Genomic DNA, 22,233 nt, shown 5'->3' with positions numbered 1-22,233 from the left:
ACTGTTCAGCCGCAACACGTCACATCCCTAATATAGATTAATTTATAATATTTTTCTTTCTATATCTTTATTATTTCTTAATTTCTTATTATTAATCTATATTTTTCTAGGATGTGCAAAACAATCTGTGAACCCCCTTACATTTTTTTTATTTAAGCTGTAATGTCAACTACTTCTTTTAATTAGTACTTTACAGGTAACATGTTTTTAAAATACTTTTGCATTTGATCTTATATTTTATATTTCATATAAATATTTTATATAAAAATTTCATAATATAATAATTTGTAGTTTAATGTTTTAGTTCTGGCTCATTTATGTAGTAGCTACATCTGGTAGGAAACCTTGTTATCAGGATGAGTGTGATAACCCATGCAAACCTTTGCTTGTGTTACTGTACTGTAACTCTGTGTGTGTGTGTGTGTTCGTTCGTGGCCTCTGCCGTCCCTTTCTGCTTAATTAGCACCCAGAGGGGAGGGGTTTGTTGTATTGTCATTGCTAATGATCTTGTTGGCATAGCAGCGGAATGCTAAATGGGTTGTGCGTGTACACACTCACCCAGAGTGTGCCCTGCGTTGGCCAAGTCCACTGCGTTGGCCAAGTCCATGCAAGCATAAATCTGCATCTCTCTTAATGCTCCTGCCTTTCAGACTCACCGTCCAACTCTCTTTATTGATGACAGTGTCTCATGGGTTTGCAAGGTTAACTAGACGCATTGTAGTAGATGATGGTGTTTTATTATTGTGTCTGTAGGAACTCAACCCCCGTGTGGGAGTTTGCTGAAAGAGGGGAGGTTACCGAACGCAGAATATCATTTACTGGCTCCAGGGCCCACAGTGCACGTCGGGCTGCATCTTCCTGTCCTCCCAGGGCCATAATACCACTTAAACAAAGCTGTTGTCTGCTTTTGTGCTCTGGACGCCTGGCGGAAAATGACAATTGACTGAGTCGAAACAAGTCGTGTCATATGGACGTTGTTGTGTGGAGAGGTCACTGCTACAGTGGAAGAGGGATTTCTGGGTTGGAATTGCCAGGGATTGCTTATACAAGGTTGGGATGTTGGTGAGGATGGGTGGAAAGACCTTTCACATTGGTCTCTGGAAGAGGGACTAACAAAGCCACCTAGAAATCCCTTTTCAGCTTTTTGTCCGACGAGGGTGGATGGGAAAAATTTTCCACATTGTTCTCGGAATGAGAGACCATCAAAGCCACCCAGAATCCCTCTTGAGCTACAGGTTCCTCCAGGTTCTTCCCCAGCAATTTCTGCTAGCCAGTTTCTTTGATCCCGTCCCCTCCCCACCCTGCTCTCCTGTCATTACCCAGATCCAAGGAGCTGTTTCCTTTAGTTTAATTAGACTGCAAGCTCAACGTTGTTTTCCTCAGAGAGTTGTTGTGGCTGGTCTTGTGAAAAAGCTGGATACTTGCAACAAATAAATGGGTTTGTGTGGGTTTGGAATTTTAAGATGGATGTGTGATCGATAAAAAGTTGACAGACAAGGAGAGGGCGAGGAAAAAGAGCACAAATGAAACGACCTGGTCACCCCCTATCGGCAGTGTGGCCGAGACCCCTGTGTATTGGTGATGGAGTAGGGGACACCTTTCTCTTGTGGGTGATTGATTACAGAGCTGGCTTTTCAACTTCCACTTCCCACCGTTGAGGGCGTGATGTGGACCCTGTGAGGTGACTGGACCTCCCTTACACCCCCTTACACTCCCAGACCAAGTCTAGACTTGGTTGACACAAACATGACCTTGTCATGCTGGGGTGGGTAACAGCCATCACATCGCTCATCGCCTGCTCTAGAGGGCTGGTGAGAACAAAGTACCCTCGTTTGTGACACTGCCTTAATAAATTGATCTATACTGTGGAATTGCACTGTACTTCCCAAAGAGGATGGGCTTTCTTGGGCTCTTAATGTGCTGAATTTAGGTTTTATGTCCAACATTATGCTTCCAACACCAGCTACCTCACAATACAATACTCATTGGGGTCTGCACTGATTAACACTGGTTTCAGAGTTTATGCTTATTTAGGTGGCCTGTTTCTTCAATTGTATACCCTTCTACAATTCTTGGAAATTGATTAAAAGGACCTGAAGTTTCTTAGAAAAAGTTTTCTCTAAATAAATTACAAATAAAACAATAAATAAAATCAATCATTTTAAATGCTACAAGTTAATCTAGGCATCACAACATTTAACGGTGTTTATATTAACTTTTTAGTGAGTGTTAGATGATGACAAAAGCAATTTTAATGTAAAAATAGGGGCAATCAACATGCACAATTTAATATACAATATCAGCTGTTACCAGTGAATTCATTTTTTATTATTGATCTATCATTGCCATATGGCCAATATTGTGATTAGAAAATGAAATGCATTTCGGATTAAATATTTCGAATTTATGTTTAGCTAATTCAATCAGTCATTTTCCAAACTGGAATGAGAATTTCCTTATTGCGTCAAAAAAATGCTGAGGACACGTTCTGCTCTAAAACTAACAGACAGGAAACAGTCGCCTCTTGTTAGCCTGATGATACAAAAAAAAAAAGAAGCCTTTTGTGGCCTTTAATTGGCTTGGTTGTGCCTTACATTTTGTGGTAATTGAAGGTTGTGGTCAGTATTATCCACTGCCTCTCCACCCTCAGTTTGGCCCAAATCTCTGTGTCAGTCAACAGTTCAGCTAAAAAGATGGGATTGACATCCCAGATTAATGGAGATTATATGCTGCAGTCGTTTGCCGTGGAATGAATAAATGACCTGCGGGTCCCCTGAGGACAATCGATCAAAGTCTGGAACTGCTGCGACTGCCGCTTAGACTTTAGGTGGAGGGTTTTGTTTGTTTGCAAACGTGTAGATGAATACAGCGTATTAAATATATTGTTTTAACTTGACGTTTTAAAAAATGACTAGTTGTGGGTAACTTGTTCAGTTAAATAACCCTGTGTTATTAGTTTCGAGTTAATCTGACCTTGATCTCTGCGTTTCTCAGGGGCATTTACATAATATACATTACATCATCAATGGGCTCCATCAAACTGTTTTTGAACGCAAATACGACAAGTAAACCGTTCGATGGAGCCCAAATGAACAAGATGTATGAATCTCTATATGTGCTTTAAAAGTTGGACTATTACAAAAACAAAACAGACACAAAAAAAACAAAAAAACATGGGACATGAAGCAGTGGCTAAAGATGTCCTGCTGAATGTGAATGGATGTAGCAAAAGTTGCAGTTTTGCAGTGCAAGTTATGCTAATGCTAATTACAGCTAATCGCAATCTAATAAATTAAAAAAATTCAACTTTTTTTTTTTTTAATTAAATAAAACCGATATCCTTAAGTTAAATATTTGGTTTTTAAACTGCTGTGAACCTAGTAACGTGTCAGTCGGCACTCGGCAGAGAGGGTGGGGATTGTATCTTCCTGCCAGGTCAGACCAGGGAAGTTTGCCTCTCTTGGCAGTTCCTCTTCCAAAAGCAGATGAGGAAATGAAGAACTTGTTATCTCACTGAGGTCACAAAGGAACGGAGACCCATATTTTTCAAGGTTTCTGTGTTGATCTCTTTTGGACTCTTTCAGTATCTCCTCCACAGTCTAGACTAAGTTGTCTAATTCTTTCTTCTTTCGTTCACTCTCTTTGCAGGATTTTCAGCAGCACTGAAGGCTTTGGTACTTTAGATAAGGCGTGTGAAAGCTCTCAGACTGCCTCGCCTTGCACTCTGTCAGCTGGACGTCACTTGTTCGTGACTGCCGGTGGAAAACACTTTACCCTCTAAGCTTGATCCCGATATCATCTTGTCATGTGATCATCAGATGATTAAACTTAACATTTTTTTAATGTAAAAATCATACGGCTTGCACTCAGTAGGACCTTGTGTGTGTGTGAGAAGCGCTGCAGCCGATTGTGTGTGTGTGCCGCTACCAATTGAAACTGTGGCGTGGGAGCCTTTTGAAGCTGATGAGAAGCCTGATGAAAGGTCTCCAGGGTCATTCTTAGCCTCTCTCACTTCAGCCCCCTCTAATTTCAGCCCTGCCCCTCTTTAAACTGCCCCATCCACCGACTGTGGGAACCTGCACCTGTGGCTCCCTCCACCACCACCCCATTAGCCACCCACCTACTTTACACACACACACAAACACTCACGGTGTTTACAGGCTTAACGTCCCTACAAGACTGCAAGTATGCGATCGGCCAAAGGTTTGCTTGTGATGCGTAACGGCCCAAGTACGTCCATGCCAGGCGTTCTGCATTAGCTTGTTCACAGCCTGCTATAAATATCCTCACTATCAGTGAAAGTAGTCCACGATAAGGAGGGAAGAATTATTTGTAGTGAAACGACAACAGGCATCTCCAAGGGAGCTTGTTTGGGTGCGCTTGAGCCGCCGTTGTGTGTTGGACCACTTCTAGGGGTTCAGAGGGTGTGTGTGTGTGTGTGTGTGTGGCCAGAGGAATGTTCTCGGAGTGTCACGAGACTCAGGTTGATGGTGTCTTGCAGTGATGGGTTTTAGATGGAGGTCTTTGTTCACTGGTCACCTCCCCCACTAGTCTTTATCCGCATCTAGCCCTTTGGGCAGCTGTCACATAATCCAGCTAATCAGAGACCAAGTGTGTGGGAACAGGGCCGTCCCCGTGTTACCGTGTCTCTCTTACACACGCGCACACACACCCTGACATTCTGACCTTTCTCCTTGGGTACGCGCATACCATGCTGTAGTACGCATGACCGCATGTGCGCGGCCAACCAGATCAATCCAGCATATTCATTTACTGATGGAGCTTTGGAGCAAATCCACATTTACAGATAAGAGTGCGCACACAAACATGCGCATTTCGTGTCCACGCAGATGCTTGCTACCACGAGACCCCACTAATACGCTCTCTCACGCTGGCCGCCCCCTGTGTTGGGGGATGGGAGGAGGGGTCAGAAGCCCTGCAGCATGTCGTGGGATGATCCACGTTCATGTCAAATAATCCATCTTTTTAAGACGCATCTGTTGTACGTCTGCATGGTTATGTGGCCCACCCACTTCAGCCCATCCAGACAGACCTGGTGCTGCTGCTAATCCCTGACTGCATCCACCAGACCGGCCCACAGCCCCCAACCTCTCCAACACACACGTCCACGCCATCTGGCTCCGCCCCTCTCACTCCACCTCTGGAGACGAACGAGATGCGTGTCTAAATCTAGCAGTTTGCATCGCTCTGTGTGTTTACGTGCAATTTTAAAGTCTGATTTCAGTCGGACTAAAGCAGCAGTCAGTCTTTTTAAAATGACATGATTTTTGTGAAGTTGGACTAACAGACCTAGATATTGTGATGTAGCATGTAAGGGGTTGCACAGACTAGTCGATTAGTCGACTTAAATGCTCAGCCATGACGCTTTAAGCTTGATGTCGACTAGTTGCTGATCATGGCCTATAGGATAAGAAATCTTTGAAGTCCACTTTTACACTCTTGTTTCCAACAGTTAAAATGACAAATAAATGCATACTCCGAGATCGCTCCTCAAGATATGTTTTATTATACCATCTGGACACTTAAAATGTATCAGGTGAATGCACGTTTTAAACAGCTTATTGTACACGTAAGTTAATGGCCGCTCTAAACTAATGTGCTGCTGCATTGTAACACACACACAGTAGCTCGCACACGTTCAGAACGCGCGCACAGAAACATTCAGTAGCGCAGAAATGTTTTGTCCAAACTGTTCTGTGATTTATCAATAAAATAGCTTAAAGTTCTTGCAAATATTTCTTAGTAACTAAAATATAAAATAGAACGACCCAAAGACAAAAGAACTGATAAAAATAAGCTGTCTCAGCTCGTGGTTCAGGCTTATTTGTTCATTAATGACGTCATCAGCGACTATTGATGTCGACTCGACTTTAATCACATAATTGTCGACTTAAAACATCTGCAGTCGTTTAATCCCCTAGTTGCTTGGCTTCGTCCAGCATGTATACACATAAATGGACTATCAGTTCAACCTTGCTGGTATTTTTCAACAACTTTGTTGTTTAACATGTGAACGTGTATCTTTGTTGTAGCTGTTAAAAGTCGATGAAGTGAATACAATGAACAGCCAATGTTCGCTCTTTTTAGTGCATTCTGGGAATTACTAGTTAGGAAATATTTCAATGCACTGGGTTGATTCTAATAGTGTTCATATAAAGGATGACAACTATAGCGTAAACTGTAACTATAAAGTTTTAGTATTTGTTCTAAATTTAAGAGAATAACACTTTTCAGTATGTATTCACACAGCTAAAAGTTTATGACTGGAGATGTAGCTTAGCGGTTGGCACACAACCTTTTTTCTTTCCATAATTTTGTGTAATTTTCCAACATTCCCTGTCAATATAAATGTTATAATTTACCAAAAACACTTTCAACATAGTATTTTGCTCATCGTTGAGGTTGTTTTTGTTCGTGCACATGCGCAAGCATTCAGTTTATTAACAATAGAGAACCATAGTGGCATTTTAAACCTTTGGCTCATCTCTTTAAACAGATCTCCAGCACCTTATCTCTTGTTTTTATGCATGACCGTAAGACTTACACCGTGTCCTAACTACACACGACGGCACGATAAAAGGTATCTTTTCCATGTTAATCTGAGTTTTTGTCCTAACAATCCGCGGCGATTCTATTTTAGAAACGGTTTCTATTTTTCTGCAACGTCGCGGCTGGTATAACAAACACAAAGTGTGGCAATGATAATCTCAGGTACTGTTTTTGTGCTTTATTTAATGTTAAAAGCGTGTAATGTGACTTTGAATTTCATTTAGTGCTCCCAGCTTTGTAGCCGTAAAAACAACAATGGATTATTCACCTCAGATCTTGAAATTAAACAAATGGAAACAAGAACTTTCAAACTGTGAACAAACAAGTGTATAATTTGACAAAGATTGTTTTAGTAACTCTGTATTTATTTTTAATAATGTTTAAATGGTGTAATATTTGTGAATTTGATTATGTACTTATCTATTTTCTTGTGAGTGCCGTCAAGATTAATAGCTGGTGCTGTGCACTTGCCGCGAGAGCCCGCCCACACGGTGTTCTGATTGGTTGTGGGTTTTGATTGATTTTGATGCGTCTCGTAGTCGCGTCGCATCTGGTGTGTACAGGCAAATTGCTTGTGCTGGAATCTTATCGCACCGCGTCTGGTTAGGACACGGTGTTATGTTTGCAGCATTTCGAATGCTGTGACCTAGAGAATTGGAGTACGAAAAGATACCTTTTTAAGAAAGTCAGTGAAGATATAAAAGTGCTAAAAGTGGTGTCATCTTGAATCAGGAATGAGAACAAGGTGTGAATAAACTTCTCGCTGAAGGAAACACATCAGTTAAATGTTTCTCCAGTGTCCTGTTTTGATTTCATGAAAGCTGAAAATGATGGCCTGGTCAGGTTGGGACTATAGATGACATTCTAGTAGATGGACTCTCAGAGATCAGAGAAGCATCAAGAATATTCCAATTTTAGTTTTAACCTCCAAGGTGTGGCTGAAAATCTCTCTCTCCCTCCCTCCATCTCATGTGTAACCTAACTCAACTCTTATAAATGCTGCCTCCTGTCATGAGAGAGGACTGTAATGGAGCTTTAGTATCTATGTTGTTTTATTAGCACTGCTTGCTAAGGCAAACATCACTATTTCTATTGCTCATACTTGTGGTTAGGGATTTGAATAAACCTCTAACCCTCAGTATTACATTTACATTTAGCAGACGCTTTTAATCTAGTGCGCATTAAAACTGTAAATCATCTGGCACTGTTTCTACTAACTCCGATATTTCTGTTTGCTTAGAGTTGTGCTATTTCTTTTTTGATTTTCACCTGGAGGATATAAAACAGGTCATTTATATTTGGAAAAGGTACCTGACCCATATCTTTTGACCTGGGTCAGTTAGCAAACACCTAAAATACCCTATTAACCACATAACAATGCACTACATCAATTGGAAACACTTAGACACAAACTTGTATCCGTCCTTAACACCCATCATAGAAATTTAATAAATGTCGGTACCATTGGTTATCAGGCAATTGCAGAGCTATGGCAGAGTTTCCCCAACTGGGGTTCATGAGGGACCTGCAGGGGCTTTGTGAGTTGCTGAAAAGCCAATAAGTCATTAATCATAAAAATATCCAATTGAAATAAATAAATATAAATGCAATCAAATGTGAATGTGTTGTTAAATTCAAAATATTAAGTTAAAATCTTCAACTAAATATTTTAGGTCAAAAGGGTTTGGCTGACAAAAAAGTTGGTGAATCTCTGACTTGTAGTATCAGTTGAAATTGGATATTTCATTGTGTATGCTCATCTCCTATATTTGTTATCAGCATAGTGGCATCAGATACTTTCTATGCCTACCATATAAGTGCAGCTACTTTTGCACCACTGATTTTTTACTGCGAAAATGTAAAAATCTACTCGTTTCTTGTTGTTTCTTCTTCAATAGCATTTTAATATTTTATCTCATAATGATATTCTCTCTCTTTCTCCCTCAGCGATCCTACACACTCATCCTGGAAGCCTGGGACTGGGATAACTCTACTGAAAACAGTGAGTATTCCTCTGTAATCCCAATATGATTCACTGCTGCAGGCTGCCAAAGCCTCTCTGGGTTGGGTTTGTTGCTCATAATGGCCGTAGAGCATTGTTAGTCTGTAGTTTGGCGCTGTAAGGGATGGCTTCATTTGTGGAGATTGAGTCTTGATCCTTGATGGTGAGATGAAAGTGTTAAGGCTACCCCGCTGATGTGTTGTAATGTTAGCGTGGGGGAATTCATTTGGTCGTGTCAGGATTTTATTGGGCATGAATGGGGTTATTTAAGGACTTTGTGGTGTGCATTATTTGTGAAAGTTGTCCATTTGCATGTATGCACTGATATAGGGGGTTGGAGGTATGCATTGAGTTTGATATTTTTAACCGCACTAAGGAGAGGCTCATAATTTTTGACAGATATATGGATGGGATGTGTTGCTTACACAAGAACCATTACCTGAGCTTCGAAAGCAGGGAACCTCACACAAATGTATAGTTAAAGACTCAAACAAGCACAATCTTGCATCTTCCACCTTCCACACATGCTTTAGTAGTGCACGCAAGTCCACTAAGATTTTCCAATGAACCTGATCATCTGAAGACCTCTGTTAACTGTTACCACTGAGTGAAATCTCCTGAGGATATTGAGTCATACACGTACACATTGCAGCAACAACGTGTTTGTTTTCATGCTTGAATAATAATCTCAATTAAATGTGAGATCTTGGGTTGTAATCCCCCTAAGCCTTGTTCTTCGGGGCTTCCAGTTAGGGTTGTGCATGAATAGTCAAATATTTGATCTGTAATTACTATTCAAAAAACAAAAATATGATTAGAATTTTGCTTCATATGTTGCTTTTCTGGCCGCAAATGTCGTAAAATCCTAACCACGCAAACTCAAACTCACAATTATAATTAAATGCACTGGGTGGTGCTGTGGAGCCTGTTAACAAGTAGATTGTATTTGATCACAGAATGTCGTTGTTTGCCTCTAGGCGGAGCGAAGTTTGGAATTACTTTGATCAAAATGTTTACTTTTGATCATTTGATTCATTGTCAGGTGAAACTGAGCTATCAAATATCACCACCATGAAATCACATGAAATCCAAACACCAGTCAAATGAGGAAAGACAGCTGTCCATCACTTCATTCATGACTGCAGGTAATCGCAGCTGCACCCCCAAGTGAGGCAAAAAGAAGATAAATGATTTGATAGCAAAATTATCTCGAGGCATATGCTTCCTTTAAGTTTCGTCGAGGGAGACCGGTTTAAGAACAGAAAACACAAAGCGCTGTAAGAAACTTTGCTTAGCACACCACTAGCTGTGTCCCTAAAACGTCTGTCGGCGGAATGCGTTTTCTCTGCACCCGGCCTTGTTATCAGACTGAAGAGTCAGTCTGCTTTATTAGCATTTTTTCTGTTTGCTCTGCTTCAGCTTAAATGCTTTTGTTCTGTATATTTTTTTGTTTACACACATTGTTTAATATAACCATAAGAAATGCTGACAAAAATGTGACAAACTTCATTTACATAAATAAATATTAAAATAAAAATTTTATGAGCCCAAATATTCTAAAACAATATTTTTGGAAAATGCCCATCTCTACTTCTAGCATGTATGGATCTTGGGGAATCAACATGGGCACCATAATTCCACAGCTGTATCCTGTTTTCTCCCGCCGCCTTTTGTCTGGCTTAAGGAATTGTCGGTAGGGAAGGGTCAGGCGGAGGAATTCGACGTATGCGAAAGAAAGGTGAACGCTGGTAAAATGAGAGAAACATGGGGGGCATGGCTTTGATCTGCGGATGTGATCTGTAGAATCACTGTATATCCCAGCGTCTGTAAAACTCTAAAATCAAACACGCGCCTCTCCCTCTGCTTGAAGTCATTACGTCCTGTTTTTCATTTTCATCTTTGCAAGCACTTCAGCCTGAAACAATGGTCCAGAGGAAGCTTGTTTGACTCACTGCAATGAGTTCGTAAGTTATTTCTTAAATTGGAACGTAAAGTCCACACTAGAGGCTTAGTAACTACTAGCTAGTTTGTAACTAACCCTGTACTCGCAAAAATATTTAGTAGTGTGTAAGTTGTATCTTAGTGCCCTTTTACGTCAAAACTAGGCTAAGTTGTAACTTGCGCACAGCTGGTGCCCTAGGACAGGAGTACGTTGAGCGTGACTTTAAAGAGACAGAGTGCAGGTCTGGTTTTTGTTTAACTCCTTCCCTGCCATTGACGGAATTTTTCGGCTTTCCGTGTTTTCACTGTTATATGGAAGGAGGCGCTATTGCGCAACTTCTGAAAGAGTAGTGAGTCTCTGGTTCAAAACGCAGGCAAAAAAGGAGCAGAAACAAGCGATAAAAGCATTGCGTATGCACGTTGTAGTCTTTGAAAAACATTTTTTTTTTATGAAACTTACCCACATTCAAGTGTTGATAAAAAAGAATGCATGAAGCTAAAATAAAATGTTTATTTTTTGTTGTTGCTGTTGTTTAAAAGAGGCTCTGTTCTTTCTTTTAATATATTGCATGTTCAGATATTCATACAACAACATATTCTGGGGCCCATGGCATTTTTGTGAAAATTATCACAATTATTTGTTTTGTTACTTGTTTTAGTTTTGTTTGTTTAAAATCCTTTTATTATTTCTTTTTTGTTGTATAGTAGTCTCACAAAAACTGCCTACATAATTAACTTTTTTTCTACTTTTCAATTGAATTTTAAAGCTGCAGTCTATGACCTTATCGGTTTAAAATTGATATAATAAGCGAGTACGTCATGAATAAATTTTCCAAACCGTGTTTTTTCTTATCCTGAATCACTACGGTACACCTATATTAAGTGTTTATATTCGGACTATTTTTTAGACTGGTCGGGTCGTACCACTGCGGAGTAGCCCAGTACCTACGTGATTCGTCATAGACATAAACATAGAGAAGTAGCTCCGGCTACAATGTTCTTCCACAACACGCATGCAGTTTGGTTTATTTACCGCTAGAGCGCCAAAAGTTACGGACTGCAGCTTTAAGTATAGATTTCTTTCGTTTTACCCTTATACCAGAGCCATAATTTAACTTAAACTATAAAACCCATCATAAAATATGCATTATTACATTTAAAGCTAATCTAAAGAAAGATTGAAATATGCATAGACCATTTCAATATGCTTTCACAGCCGTCCCATCATTTCCATTACAGAACAATTTTTTTCAGATGTTATTGTGCTTGTTACAACAGCAGTGTAAAGAGTTTGAAATTAAATATGAGACATGTGATGTGTGCAAAAAACTTGATGGTGGCAGAATATTAACACATTTTTTATAAAATATTATATAATTATTTATTTAGGGTAAATGCTAACTATGGAATTAGCTTTAGAGTTAAAGAGGTGTTCACCAGAACACCTGTAAGCTCTAGTGACCACTGATTAGAAATACTTGAGATTGACCTGCTCTCTTTGATGATCTGGAGCACACTCAATGACTTGGCAGGGCTCTGTTTGAGACAGTGGCTTCATTTATCACACAAGCCCATAGTAGAGAGGCGTGCCAGACATTAATGATCTTGTCATAGAGAGTGAACGCTGCCAAGGTCTGTCTGATGTGACTATCTGCAGTCTGTACTCACGCAAGGCTTGGCAACAAAAGCGGCAGTGCATCCTCCTCTCTCCAGTGCCGTTTGATACTACTCGCTTAGTATGCAGTGTGAACACTCAGAGCTGCCGCACCTCTTTTCTTAAACCGGACACGTCCTAACGCCGCCTCGTCTGTCTGTCAGAAACCCAAGGGTAAAAATGCGTCTCTCACTCTTTCGCTCGGGTGAATAAAGTTTAGCCTGCACAATGCGTCGTGTCATCTCAGGACTTTCCAGGGACGGTGGGACGTTGTTCTAGTCGAACTGACGGAATTAGCCAACATGCATTTTTCATAGATGCTTTAAATAATTCTGTTACATCTGTCAGAACTGTTCGTAATGTGTACGTGTGCATCGTAGGGCCCTACAGGCCTCAGGAAAAGTTCTGTAGCATTGTGTTTACTCTGCAGGAAGGGCTCTGGACTGCCCAGTGTTTAGACGTTGGGCAGAACGGGCCGGCAAAAGCTCGCTCCATTGTTCTTTATCTGGAAGCGCCAGGGCTATTTCTGTTTTTGTTGCTTAATTCGGTCGACATTGTCAGAGGACGGAGAGGAAGGCATGTGTATGTGCGCCCCGTATGTGTGTTTGCAAGAGGAGAAAGACGTGGACGCGCTCTGCGCGTCGGGACAGAGGAAATCGCAGGCCCCCCGTTTCCACCGTGATTGTTTGCCGTCTCCGATCCCACTGCGATAAAGATTGCTTTCTTTGCTGAGAGGCTGGGAAAGCTTGGGAAAATGGAGCTCTTAATGTGAGTGCTGCTAACCACTCTCGCTAGGAGGAGGGATTCGTATTGAGGGTCCGTGTCCTGGTGGACCTGGACGATGTGATTGATGATTAGGATTAGGGTGGGATCCAGGTCCTTCAAGGACGGCCAGGGCTAAGAGCTGAAAGTCGCCGGCTATGGACACCAGTGGCTTTCTCTGCCTGCCGCTCTTGCCCAGATCTCCCTGGTAACAGCAGTCAAACTCACTCCCCTCCCTCCGGCCAGACATCAACATTTTCATTAGAAGAACTAGGTTTTAACTGAAACTCACTAGAAATGTGAACGATTGAACGAATGAACGAGTCACTGCCATGAGGCTAAGGTGTGTTTATGCAGTTGCTGCAGTGTTTAGAGTGGTTTTTAGGGGATTTTGATGGTGTTGCTAGAGTTTTCTGGATGTTTGCTTGGTAGTTACTGGTCCAACTCTTAAGTTTATATAAAATTCTGGTCCCTAGATATGACTCGGCTATTTTTATTGTCTGCTCACTAAAAATCGTAAGTCTGATCACACCTCTTGTCGCATTATCATGTCCATGGTACAAAGAACACTTGGAGTTAAGGGATGTGTTCGAATGAATATGAGTGGTAACAATCACCAATAAAGTACTTGATTTGGGATGGTTAACTGAGAGCCAATTCAAAACCCTTTGTTTTTGCAATGGTGTCATTCATGTGTGAGTGTCTTTGTTGTGCAGTGATTTGTCTGAATGGATTTGTGAGGCAGGAAGTTGGCAGGGACAGGATAGTCACTAGCGAGTTTATAGCTTTAAATCAGGGTCTGTCCTTACTGTTGACTTGCAGCTGATCTACATGCCCGTTCATTATCACGTTGTACTGGTTGTGTGAATATGTTTTAGCTCCATCTTCCATTCCATGTGAATTACTGGAATGAATAAGTTGTATTTTAGAAATTAGATTTTTATTTCATTTTATTTGGTCATGAAATATTATTTAATAAGTATTATATTGTTATATTATTTATTATATAAAACATATTATTTATTATAACACATTACAAATTAGCTGACTAAAAAATATAGGCCTTTATGTAAATAGTCATAATTATCCCTAGTAACAGTGTTACTGTATAATATTGTTTTTAATTCTGATTATTAACAAAGCGCATGATCTCTGTTTCTACTTTTCTTTTTTTAGCTGGTGAGGAGAATTTGATTGAACGCCACACACATGCTAGCATGGTGAATCCCGGCGACCACTGGCAGTCCAACCGGCACCCCGGCACCACGGCCCACATCGAGTACCGACTCCGGGTCAGGTGTGACGAGAACTACTACGGGAGTAAGTGCAACAAGCAGTGCCGGCCCCGCGACGACTACTTCGGCCACTACCGCTGCGATCCATCGGGAAATATTGTATGTCTAGATGGCTGGATGGGAGTGGACTGCCGGACGGGTTAGTGCTGTTGACCATCTGTATTTTGTACTTAGCATTTCAGTTTAATATCATGACCAATAAATGGCCAATATTAAAATTCTATTATACTATTTTGGATTTAAAAAATAGACATAAAAGTGTTATTTTAGTATGATTTTACACTATTACAGTATATTATTTATTAGCTTTTTATCATTTACTAGAATTGAATTGAATTTTTTATTTTAAAATTTTGATTTTAATAAAAAATGTATAGTTTTGTAATGTGCTTTTGTCAGTTTCATTAGTTTTAGTTCACAATTACAATACTGCAATAAACTTAATTGTTTTAAAAGCTACAATTTAAGCATCACAGCATACACTATATAAAAGTAGATGTTCACTTTTTTTTATAACGGTAACATTTAACTGTAACAATATGTCATGCATCCCCAATATGTAGCCAAGTATTATTAGCCACATTGCCCTTGATAAAGGATGAACTAGCACTGACTGGTGTCTTGAAGCATATAGAGAGGAACCCTGTTAAATCTTGCCCTTTACAACCCTGTAAAGAGACCTGCTGCTATCAGTGTTTTCACAGCCCTGCGATCTTTGCTCCTCTGCCTGGAGGTGAGATTGTGTTGTAAACAACACCTCTGCAGCCCTGGAGTCACACTTTCCATTAGCTCAATTAATTTGGGTGATGCTGGGGTTTTTGATGTCTTTAACCCACCACTGCAGACAACCTAAACACCTCTGTTCCAAAGCTGTGAGTGCGTGTGTGTGTATATATTGCACTAAAGAAAGGCAGTAAATCACCAGGCACTGTCCTAATGAGCATGGGGTACGAGTAGGTGGCTGTAATGGGGGTGGATAAGGGCAAACGTATGTGTGTGTTCAGGCCATAAAGTTGTCTTCTGCCACAGCGAGCGTGATGAATTTATCTCGTCGCACTTGTAAGGCAACACAAACAAACAAGACTGACTCTCCTCCCTCCCTCTCTCCCTCTCCTCTCTCAGCGATCTGCAAGCAGGGTTGTAATCTGATTCACGGAGGCTGTATGGTGCCTGGAGAATGCAAGTAAGTGTTTGAGCATCATTTCATGCTCGGTTGCTCGGGCTAATCTGGCTCCTTAATTTCAGCAGGGCCATATGTGCTCATGCTGATAAGGTCTTTTCATTTGTTTACCTTACCATTAATTAATTAGTGCAGTGAAGCCATTGTTTGTGCAAGCTGTTTTTGTTTAATATGCTTTTTTTAATCACGCTATACTTTCTCAAGTGTGTTTAAAAGTTGTGATCGATTATCATTTGATGGGTTGAAATACTTTAGGGAGTCACTATTACTTTTGCTTATATTTTACGGGATAGTTCACCCAAAAAGGTGATTGAAAAATTGTAATTTAGTATTTTACTCTCGCCCATGTTGCCTCAAAACCATAATACTTCCGTTCATCTTTGAAACACGAATGAAGATATTAATGAAGCTGAGTTGTTTCCTCCATTGAAAGTACATTCACACAAAACAAGCAAGCATATCTGAGCTTCCGCAAGAACCATTGAGGTTTGTTTTCGCATGTCACGCAAGTGCGGTTGAGCTTCTGTTTGCCATGTTTGATGACCTCTATGTATGTGTGTTGATCAATGTTTATATGTAAACAAATTAAATCTGTTCATCTCTTCTCTTTAACATGTTACATGGACTTTCAATGGAGGGGCAGAAATCTCTTGGGTTTTATTAAAAATATTTGTGTTTTGAAGATAAAAGAAAGCCGTTTAAGATGACATGAGAGTGAGTAATTGATGACAGAATTGTAATTTTTGGGTGAACTAACCCTTAAGGGTTTTAAAACCCTTTACTCTTTGACGTAACACCTGTTGCACTAATCTGTTAATGTACAACTTTCGCCTGAGTCATTTCAAGGGACCTTCAGATTGGGTCTTTTAAGGTGGGACCTTTAAGCCACCCAGAACACTGTAGCAACCACATAGCAGTGCTCTTAAAAACGGTCAGAACACCTTAGTTGTTCGTGGGCAAACTGAAAGAACTTTTATAAACTATAAAAATCTAGTGGCAATTGGATTTTTTGGAAAGTTACCAAAATCAGTGTCCCCAGATTCCTTGTGTTTTGGAGGTTATCATGAAATGATTATTTAGTCAAATGGTGGTATTTTGCTCTTACTGTCTCAGGAAACTCTGACGCTTCCTGTGGAACTCAGCGTGAAATCCACCTCACCGTCCCACATCATGTTCTCCTTTAGTTCTCTTCCTGTAGCTTAGCTCTGCCCTCTTTCTTTGCCACAGCTCTTAGTCTTTGGCATGAGAAAAGCCTTTTTTTGTCCATTCCACCTTCAACCTCACTCTGTCTAAGGGCAGGGAATGAGTAGATCCAGAGGTGTCTAAACCAGGAAGTCACTCTAGACAATGATGACATACTGGAATCTTTTGGCAACAAATCATTCAGACATTCTCATTTAAAAACATCTCACACTTCAATTTTCCTGTCCTCACTACTACTGAGCACATATACTTGCCCTAATTCTGCTGCTCTCCTTTACCTGCTACTAGACTTGAGCAGTTTAAAAGGGACAAGGCTATTTTCTGCCTCTGGCATCATAAAGGCCAAGTGTGGCGCCTCAAGGGACATGGGGGCCAAAAACATGCTTTGGGACATCATGTACCAAGCTTCTCGATGGCCTGGACGAAAGCTTCTGGAACCGGGCTAGGAAACAGAGGCCAATATGTTATTTTATAGTTTGAATATTTGGGAAGTTCTGTGAGTTCTTGCAGGATATGGTGACTCGCTTCCCTGCGGTCACTAGCTTGATAGTCCTGGGAAGGAAGAAGGTGGAGACTAGAGGACTAAGTTTGCCACAGACATTTTAATTAACCAGTAGATGCAGTAGTGGGCCACACATTTTTGCCACACTTAAAATTGTGTCATTTCATTACGTCCAGTAAGTTTTGTTTTGTGATAAAGGGATAGTTCATCCAAAAAATGAACAAAGTAAAAAAAAAAACTACACCACGGTGGTCGCATGACATTAACGTCACCATCACTAAGCTTCTGATAACTCTTTCAGTCTTTGTTTCCCTGAAAGTTTGAGTTATACTAGTTTGCAATTGTGCATTTAAAAACACAACGAGGCTATGAAAACAGAATAGTGAGTAGATAAGGCCATGTCCACACTAATACGTTTTCGTTTGAAAACGCATCTTTTTCTCTCCGTTTTGGCCTTCCGTCCACACTGAGACGGCGTTTTTATTAATGAAAACCAAGCTTTTTGAAAACGCACTCCAAAGCGTATACATTTGAAAACGCCGTTTTTGCGTTGTAGTGTGGACTGTGAAACCGGAGGGATTTAAAAACGATGACGTAAATTTAGTCATGTGACGCATATTGTACCAATAGATATTCATGTTTATACCAGTATTGTGCCTGTTATGTGCTATTCACTTTCACACTGTTGCTAAAAATATTCTACATTGCACACTCTTCATATCACAGTCCTGCAAAGATGACAGAATTTACTCACATTTGCTGTCCTGCGGTAATACATGAGAGCAGTCGCGTTTTAGACCAAACATATGGTGTCTGCGTGCGACTTGGACGCATCAGTGAATGGTGAGATATTTTACTAAATAAAATTATCCTGTCAGAAGAATTGTGGGGTTTTACACATGCGCAGTAAAGGTGAATTTAGCGTTTTCAGGCGTTTTTCAAAAGTTTCTCATCCACACTGAAACGTCCGAAAACGCTTGAAAACGCTAGTGTGGACGGAGAGCGTTTATAAACGAAAACGCCGTTTTCAAATATATCCGGATTAATGTAGACGTAGCCTGAGTTTACCTGTTCGGCTGATGGCATTTAATGTCCCTGCCAACCGTTGTAGTCCTATTTAGCCGCTTATTAGCGTTTTACAAGATAAGTAAAAGCTTAAAAATCACAAGAGGGTATTACTGATGTGTTTTATATTGTAGGATAAAAGGTGAAAATATATTGAGCTTGTGCTCACCACAGACAAGCCATTTAACCAAAAACCCATTCAAAAACCCTAATGACTTCAGGACAATGGAATTGGCCTTCAAAAATATGTCATCCCTGCACCACTCTATAGGTTTTGATCAATATTTTTGGGGTGAACTCTCCCTTTAATTGTCCAAACACATTTTGGAGGCACTGCAAACCCTTTCTGCAAATCAAATGCGAAAGACAAAAATGCATTTATGATTTAAGTTTGAGGGGTTTTTTTCATGGCTGTAGTGGACATGTCCTGACACACAAAGTAAATGTAATGCAACTTTCTCTTTGGAGTGAGTTAGTTAGCAAGCTTATGTTTGGCAGTGCTCAGCAGAGCTGAACGCCCCCGTGCACAGGCAGGGTTCACACTCACCCCACACACTCTGCTGCCTACATGCTCTTTCATACAATACTAAGGTTGTTACTGGGCAGTGCGAGGCTGTGTGTGCTCTGGTGTAAGTAATCCAGCCTCTGGCCTGCCCCTTGGGCACAGATCTAGGGGGCTATTTCAGAGACCTCACTGGAGATGTTATAAGTGGATTTGGATCAAGGCCTCCACGCAGAGAATGTGCCAGGTGTGTACCTCTTCGAAGAGCACATTTGCCTGTTATTGTAAGCTGATGTGATCCCAATTGTGGGCCTGAATTCTATTTATGAATGCATTATCACCACATTTAATTGCAGTATATTTATAATTTAACCTAGATTCAATTATTACAGCATTTAACCATGAAAATGTTAACATGTTAATAGATAAACATGTTGTTGTTGTTGTTATTATTAGGAGCACTATGTCAATCCCATGGTAAATTCAGATAGTCATTCAGTGCTGTCTGTTTGTTTCCATCTGAACCCATCACTGTACCATGGTACCACCACAGTACTTCTTTGTAAGGCTAGTAAGCGTTAGCTCTGTGGTTGAGATATGCAGACAGCGTCTCTCCACTCGGCAGCTGGAGTTAGTCCATACCTCTTCTGCAGGGGAGCTGTCTTAAAATAGCCTGCTCATAAATGACAAGACAGCTGGGTGAGGGGTGTGGTGGGGACGAAGAGAGTGCACTACAGGCCTTGGAATAGCGGAGTGTTGCTGTAAACCAATAATTTGTTAACCCCTCTGCAGCATTTCGCTCTGTGCCCCAGGCTACGACCAAACCACCCGAGGGGTGGGGGAGTGCGCGTCTGTGCGCAGTTGTGAAAGTTTTCTTAACCTTTGTCACCCGGAATGTTGCCTTATCCTAAGATTAGGTGTCAGGGCAGTGATGTGCATCTTTATGTTTGTTTCTTGTCTGTCATTAAGATATTTCAACCTCAGTGGCATTATAAGTGTTAACGCGCTTATGTGGTTTTCAGGTGCAACTACGGCTGGCAGGGCCAGTTCTGTGATGAGTGTCTGCCTTACCCTGGCTGCTTGCACGGGACCTGTGTTAGACCCTGGCAGTGCACTTGCGACAAGAACTGGGGTGGCCTCCTGTGCGATAAAGGTAAGGGTCCTAAATGCATCACACACGCTGATGCTGATGATTTGGCCTAGTTAGTTTTGAGAAATTGAGGTCAACCTGGAATTGACCCATAAAATGGTCAGCAGTAGATCAGAATGAATTTGGAACAACATCATCTTACACTGAGCTGGTTTGTTGGCTGCGATGTCAGCACAGGCTGTGCATCATGTGACAATGCACGCACAAACACACACTTTGGATATTGTGATTGGAGTGGCGCTCGGATATCTGATCTGTTGGTCAGCGCATGTCCTGGAAGGTTGTTAGGAATGAGAAGCAGCTGAGATGTGCCTACAGTTCTCTTTATTTATTTACCAGCTTTTATGTGCATAGCCTCGCCTTACAAGGTCTGCTGGGAGTCCAGCAAAAGTTTGCCAACTGTAGTCATTCAAAGAGCAAATGTTAGCAGGCTTAAAAAAAAATCCCAATTCATTGTTAGTATTCCTTCCCCCATAGTCTCAAGAAGTACCCTAGTTCATTGTTTTTATGTGTCCTTGAAGATCTGAACTTCTGCGGCACACACCATCCCTGCGTCAATGGCGGGACTTGCATGAACTCTGAACCGGATGAATATAACTGTGTCTGTCCTGAAGGATACTCTGGCAAGAACTGTGAAATTGGTAAGTCTTTACAGATGGATGGGGAATTTGGTATATGAAAGTGCTGGCTGGCTGGATGGATGGATTGGATGGGAGGGTGGATGGATGGAGTGATAAAAGGAGGGATGGATGGGTGGGTGGATTGATAAAAGAAGGAATGGCTGAATGGATAAAAAGGGGTTGATTGGATGGATAGGTGGATGGATGGATAAAAGAAGGGTTGGATGAATAAAAGAAGGGCTGGCTGGATGGATAAAAAGGGTTTGATTGGATGGATGGATGGATGGATGGATGGATAAAAGAAGGGATTGATTGATAGAAGGGATAAATGAATAAAATAAGGGCTTTCTGGATGAATAAAAGTATGGATGTATGGGTAAAAGAAGGTATGGATGGATGGATGGATGGATGGATGGGTAAAAGAAGGGATGAATGGATGGATAAAAATGAATAGATGGATAAAAGAAAGGATGGATGGATGGATGGATGGATGGATGGATAAGTGGATTACATGGAAGGATGAATTTTTGGATTGGTAAATAGAGGGATGGATGGATAAATGGATGCAAGGATGGATAAATAACTGAATGGATGGATCCATAGATAGATGCATGGATGGATGGGTGTATAAGTGGATGCATAAATAGATGAATGGATAGATAATATTTCTCACCCAAGGCTGGATGATTGAAGCTGTGCCAGTTGGTGTGCCGTATATGAGATATATCTGTCTATATTAATGACACATACCATTGTGTTTTTGCAGCCGAACATGCTTGTGTATCCAACCCCTGTGCGAACGGAGGCACGTGTCACGAAGTCCCAACTGGATTTGAATGCCAGTGTCCACCAGGCTGGGAGGGACCCACTTGTGCTAAAGGTATGTAAATCTTTTGTGCACTTTTCTCTCTGACTTTCTCCATGGCCCGATCTGTTCTGTCTGGAGACCTAGTTATAGACCTAGACAAGAGCACAGACACCCGTCCCCTCCCCAACATGTGTCCAGATGCTGTTGCCAGTGTGCCGCTTGGCTGCTTGTCATGCTGGGATGTGTCAGGTATATGGCAGGGGAAGCCGGTCCTGGATCTTGGCAGCACAGCGGGGTCCCTTTGCATGGCGAGCGGAGCTTGAGCTCTTACTGGTCCTGGATTAGAGCCTGGTGATACCCATCACTGAGACAGGGGGGATTTGCATAATCTGTCTTCACTTTGAACTAGCATTTGGCTTCACAAATTGTGAATGCAGTGTGTCATGGTCTTCCCTTCATTCTCCACCCCTCCGGCTCCTCAAAGCATCCCTCTTTTAGCGCCACAGAGCTCAAATTTGATCAGTTGCAAATGTGTTTCTCACTTCTAGGATGCCCAGTGTTTTAATTATTGGTATTTCTCACACTCTTCATCACTCCCTCCACATTCTACCTCCTCTGTTTCCTCCATCGCACATATGGGGCTGTGTTTCCATCGTCATAGCAACAGCAGGGTCCCTGCTGGAATTTGGGCAACCCCCCCCCCCCACCACCACCACACCGTTTCACCCATAAAGATTTTTCCCCCACCTTTTCCTCTTTGCTTGCCTGTCTGACCCTTTTACACACCCCGCTCCACCCCATTCACCACAATATATGTATAAGGCTAAAGGGAGAAGAAAGGAGGGAGGAATTTCTCTTGTTTTTGTTTCCTCCCATTTTCTTCCAAATTTCGAATAGCTGCTGCTCAGTTCTTTGTGCCTTTTGTGCACGTATTAAAACTGTAATGATTTGTGCTCTAATAGCAGCTAATCTGGCAATC

The 22,233-nt window shown here is 41.3% G+C and overlaps 1 protein-coding gene across 2 annotated transcripts in view; it reads left to right on the top strand.

The window, feature by feature from the left end:
• The window catches only part of jag2b (jagged canonical Notch ligand 2b), a 47,028-nt gene that overhangs the window by 7,903 nt on the left and 16,892 nt on the right, over positions 1 to 22,233 (top strand). For both annotated transcript variants that reach the window (XM_084091906.1, XM_084091907.1), the window contains exons 3-8: positions 8,518 to 8,572; positions 14,106 to 14,363; positions 15,347 to 15,407; positions 19,699 to 19,829; positions 20,348 to 20,467; positions 21,213 to 21,326. In XM_084091906.1, the coding sequence (XP_083948032.1) occupies positions 8,518 to 8,572; positions 14,106 to 14,363; positions 15,347 to 15,407; positions 19,699 to 19,829; positions 20,348 to 20,467; positions 21,213 to 21,326 (739 nt within the window). The remainder of the gene's footprint in view (positions 1 to 8,517; positions 8,573 to 14,105; positions 14,364 to 15,346; positions 15,408 to 19,698; positions 19,830 to 20,347; positions 20,468 to 21,212; positions 21,327 to 22,233) is intronic.

The sequence above is a fragment of the Abramis brama genome (genome assembly GCF_963993115.1).
Source record: "Abramis brama genome assembly, chromosome: 18".
In the NCBI taxonomy this organism is placed as follows: domain Eukaryota; kingdom Metazoa; phylum Chordata; class Actinopteri; order Cypriniformes; family Leuciscidae; genus Abramis; species Abramis brama.
This window is presented reverse-complemented; position numbering and strand designations above follow the sequence as displayed.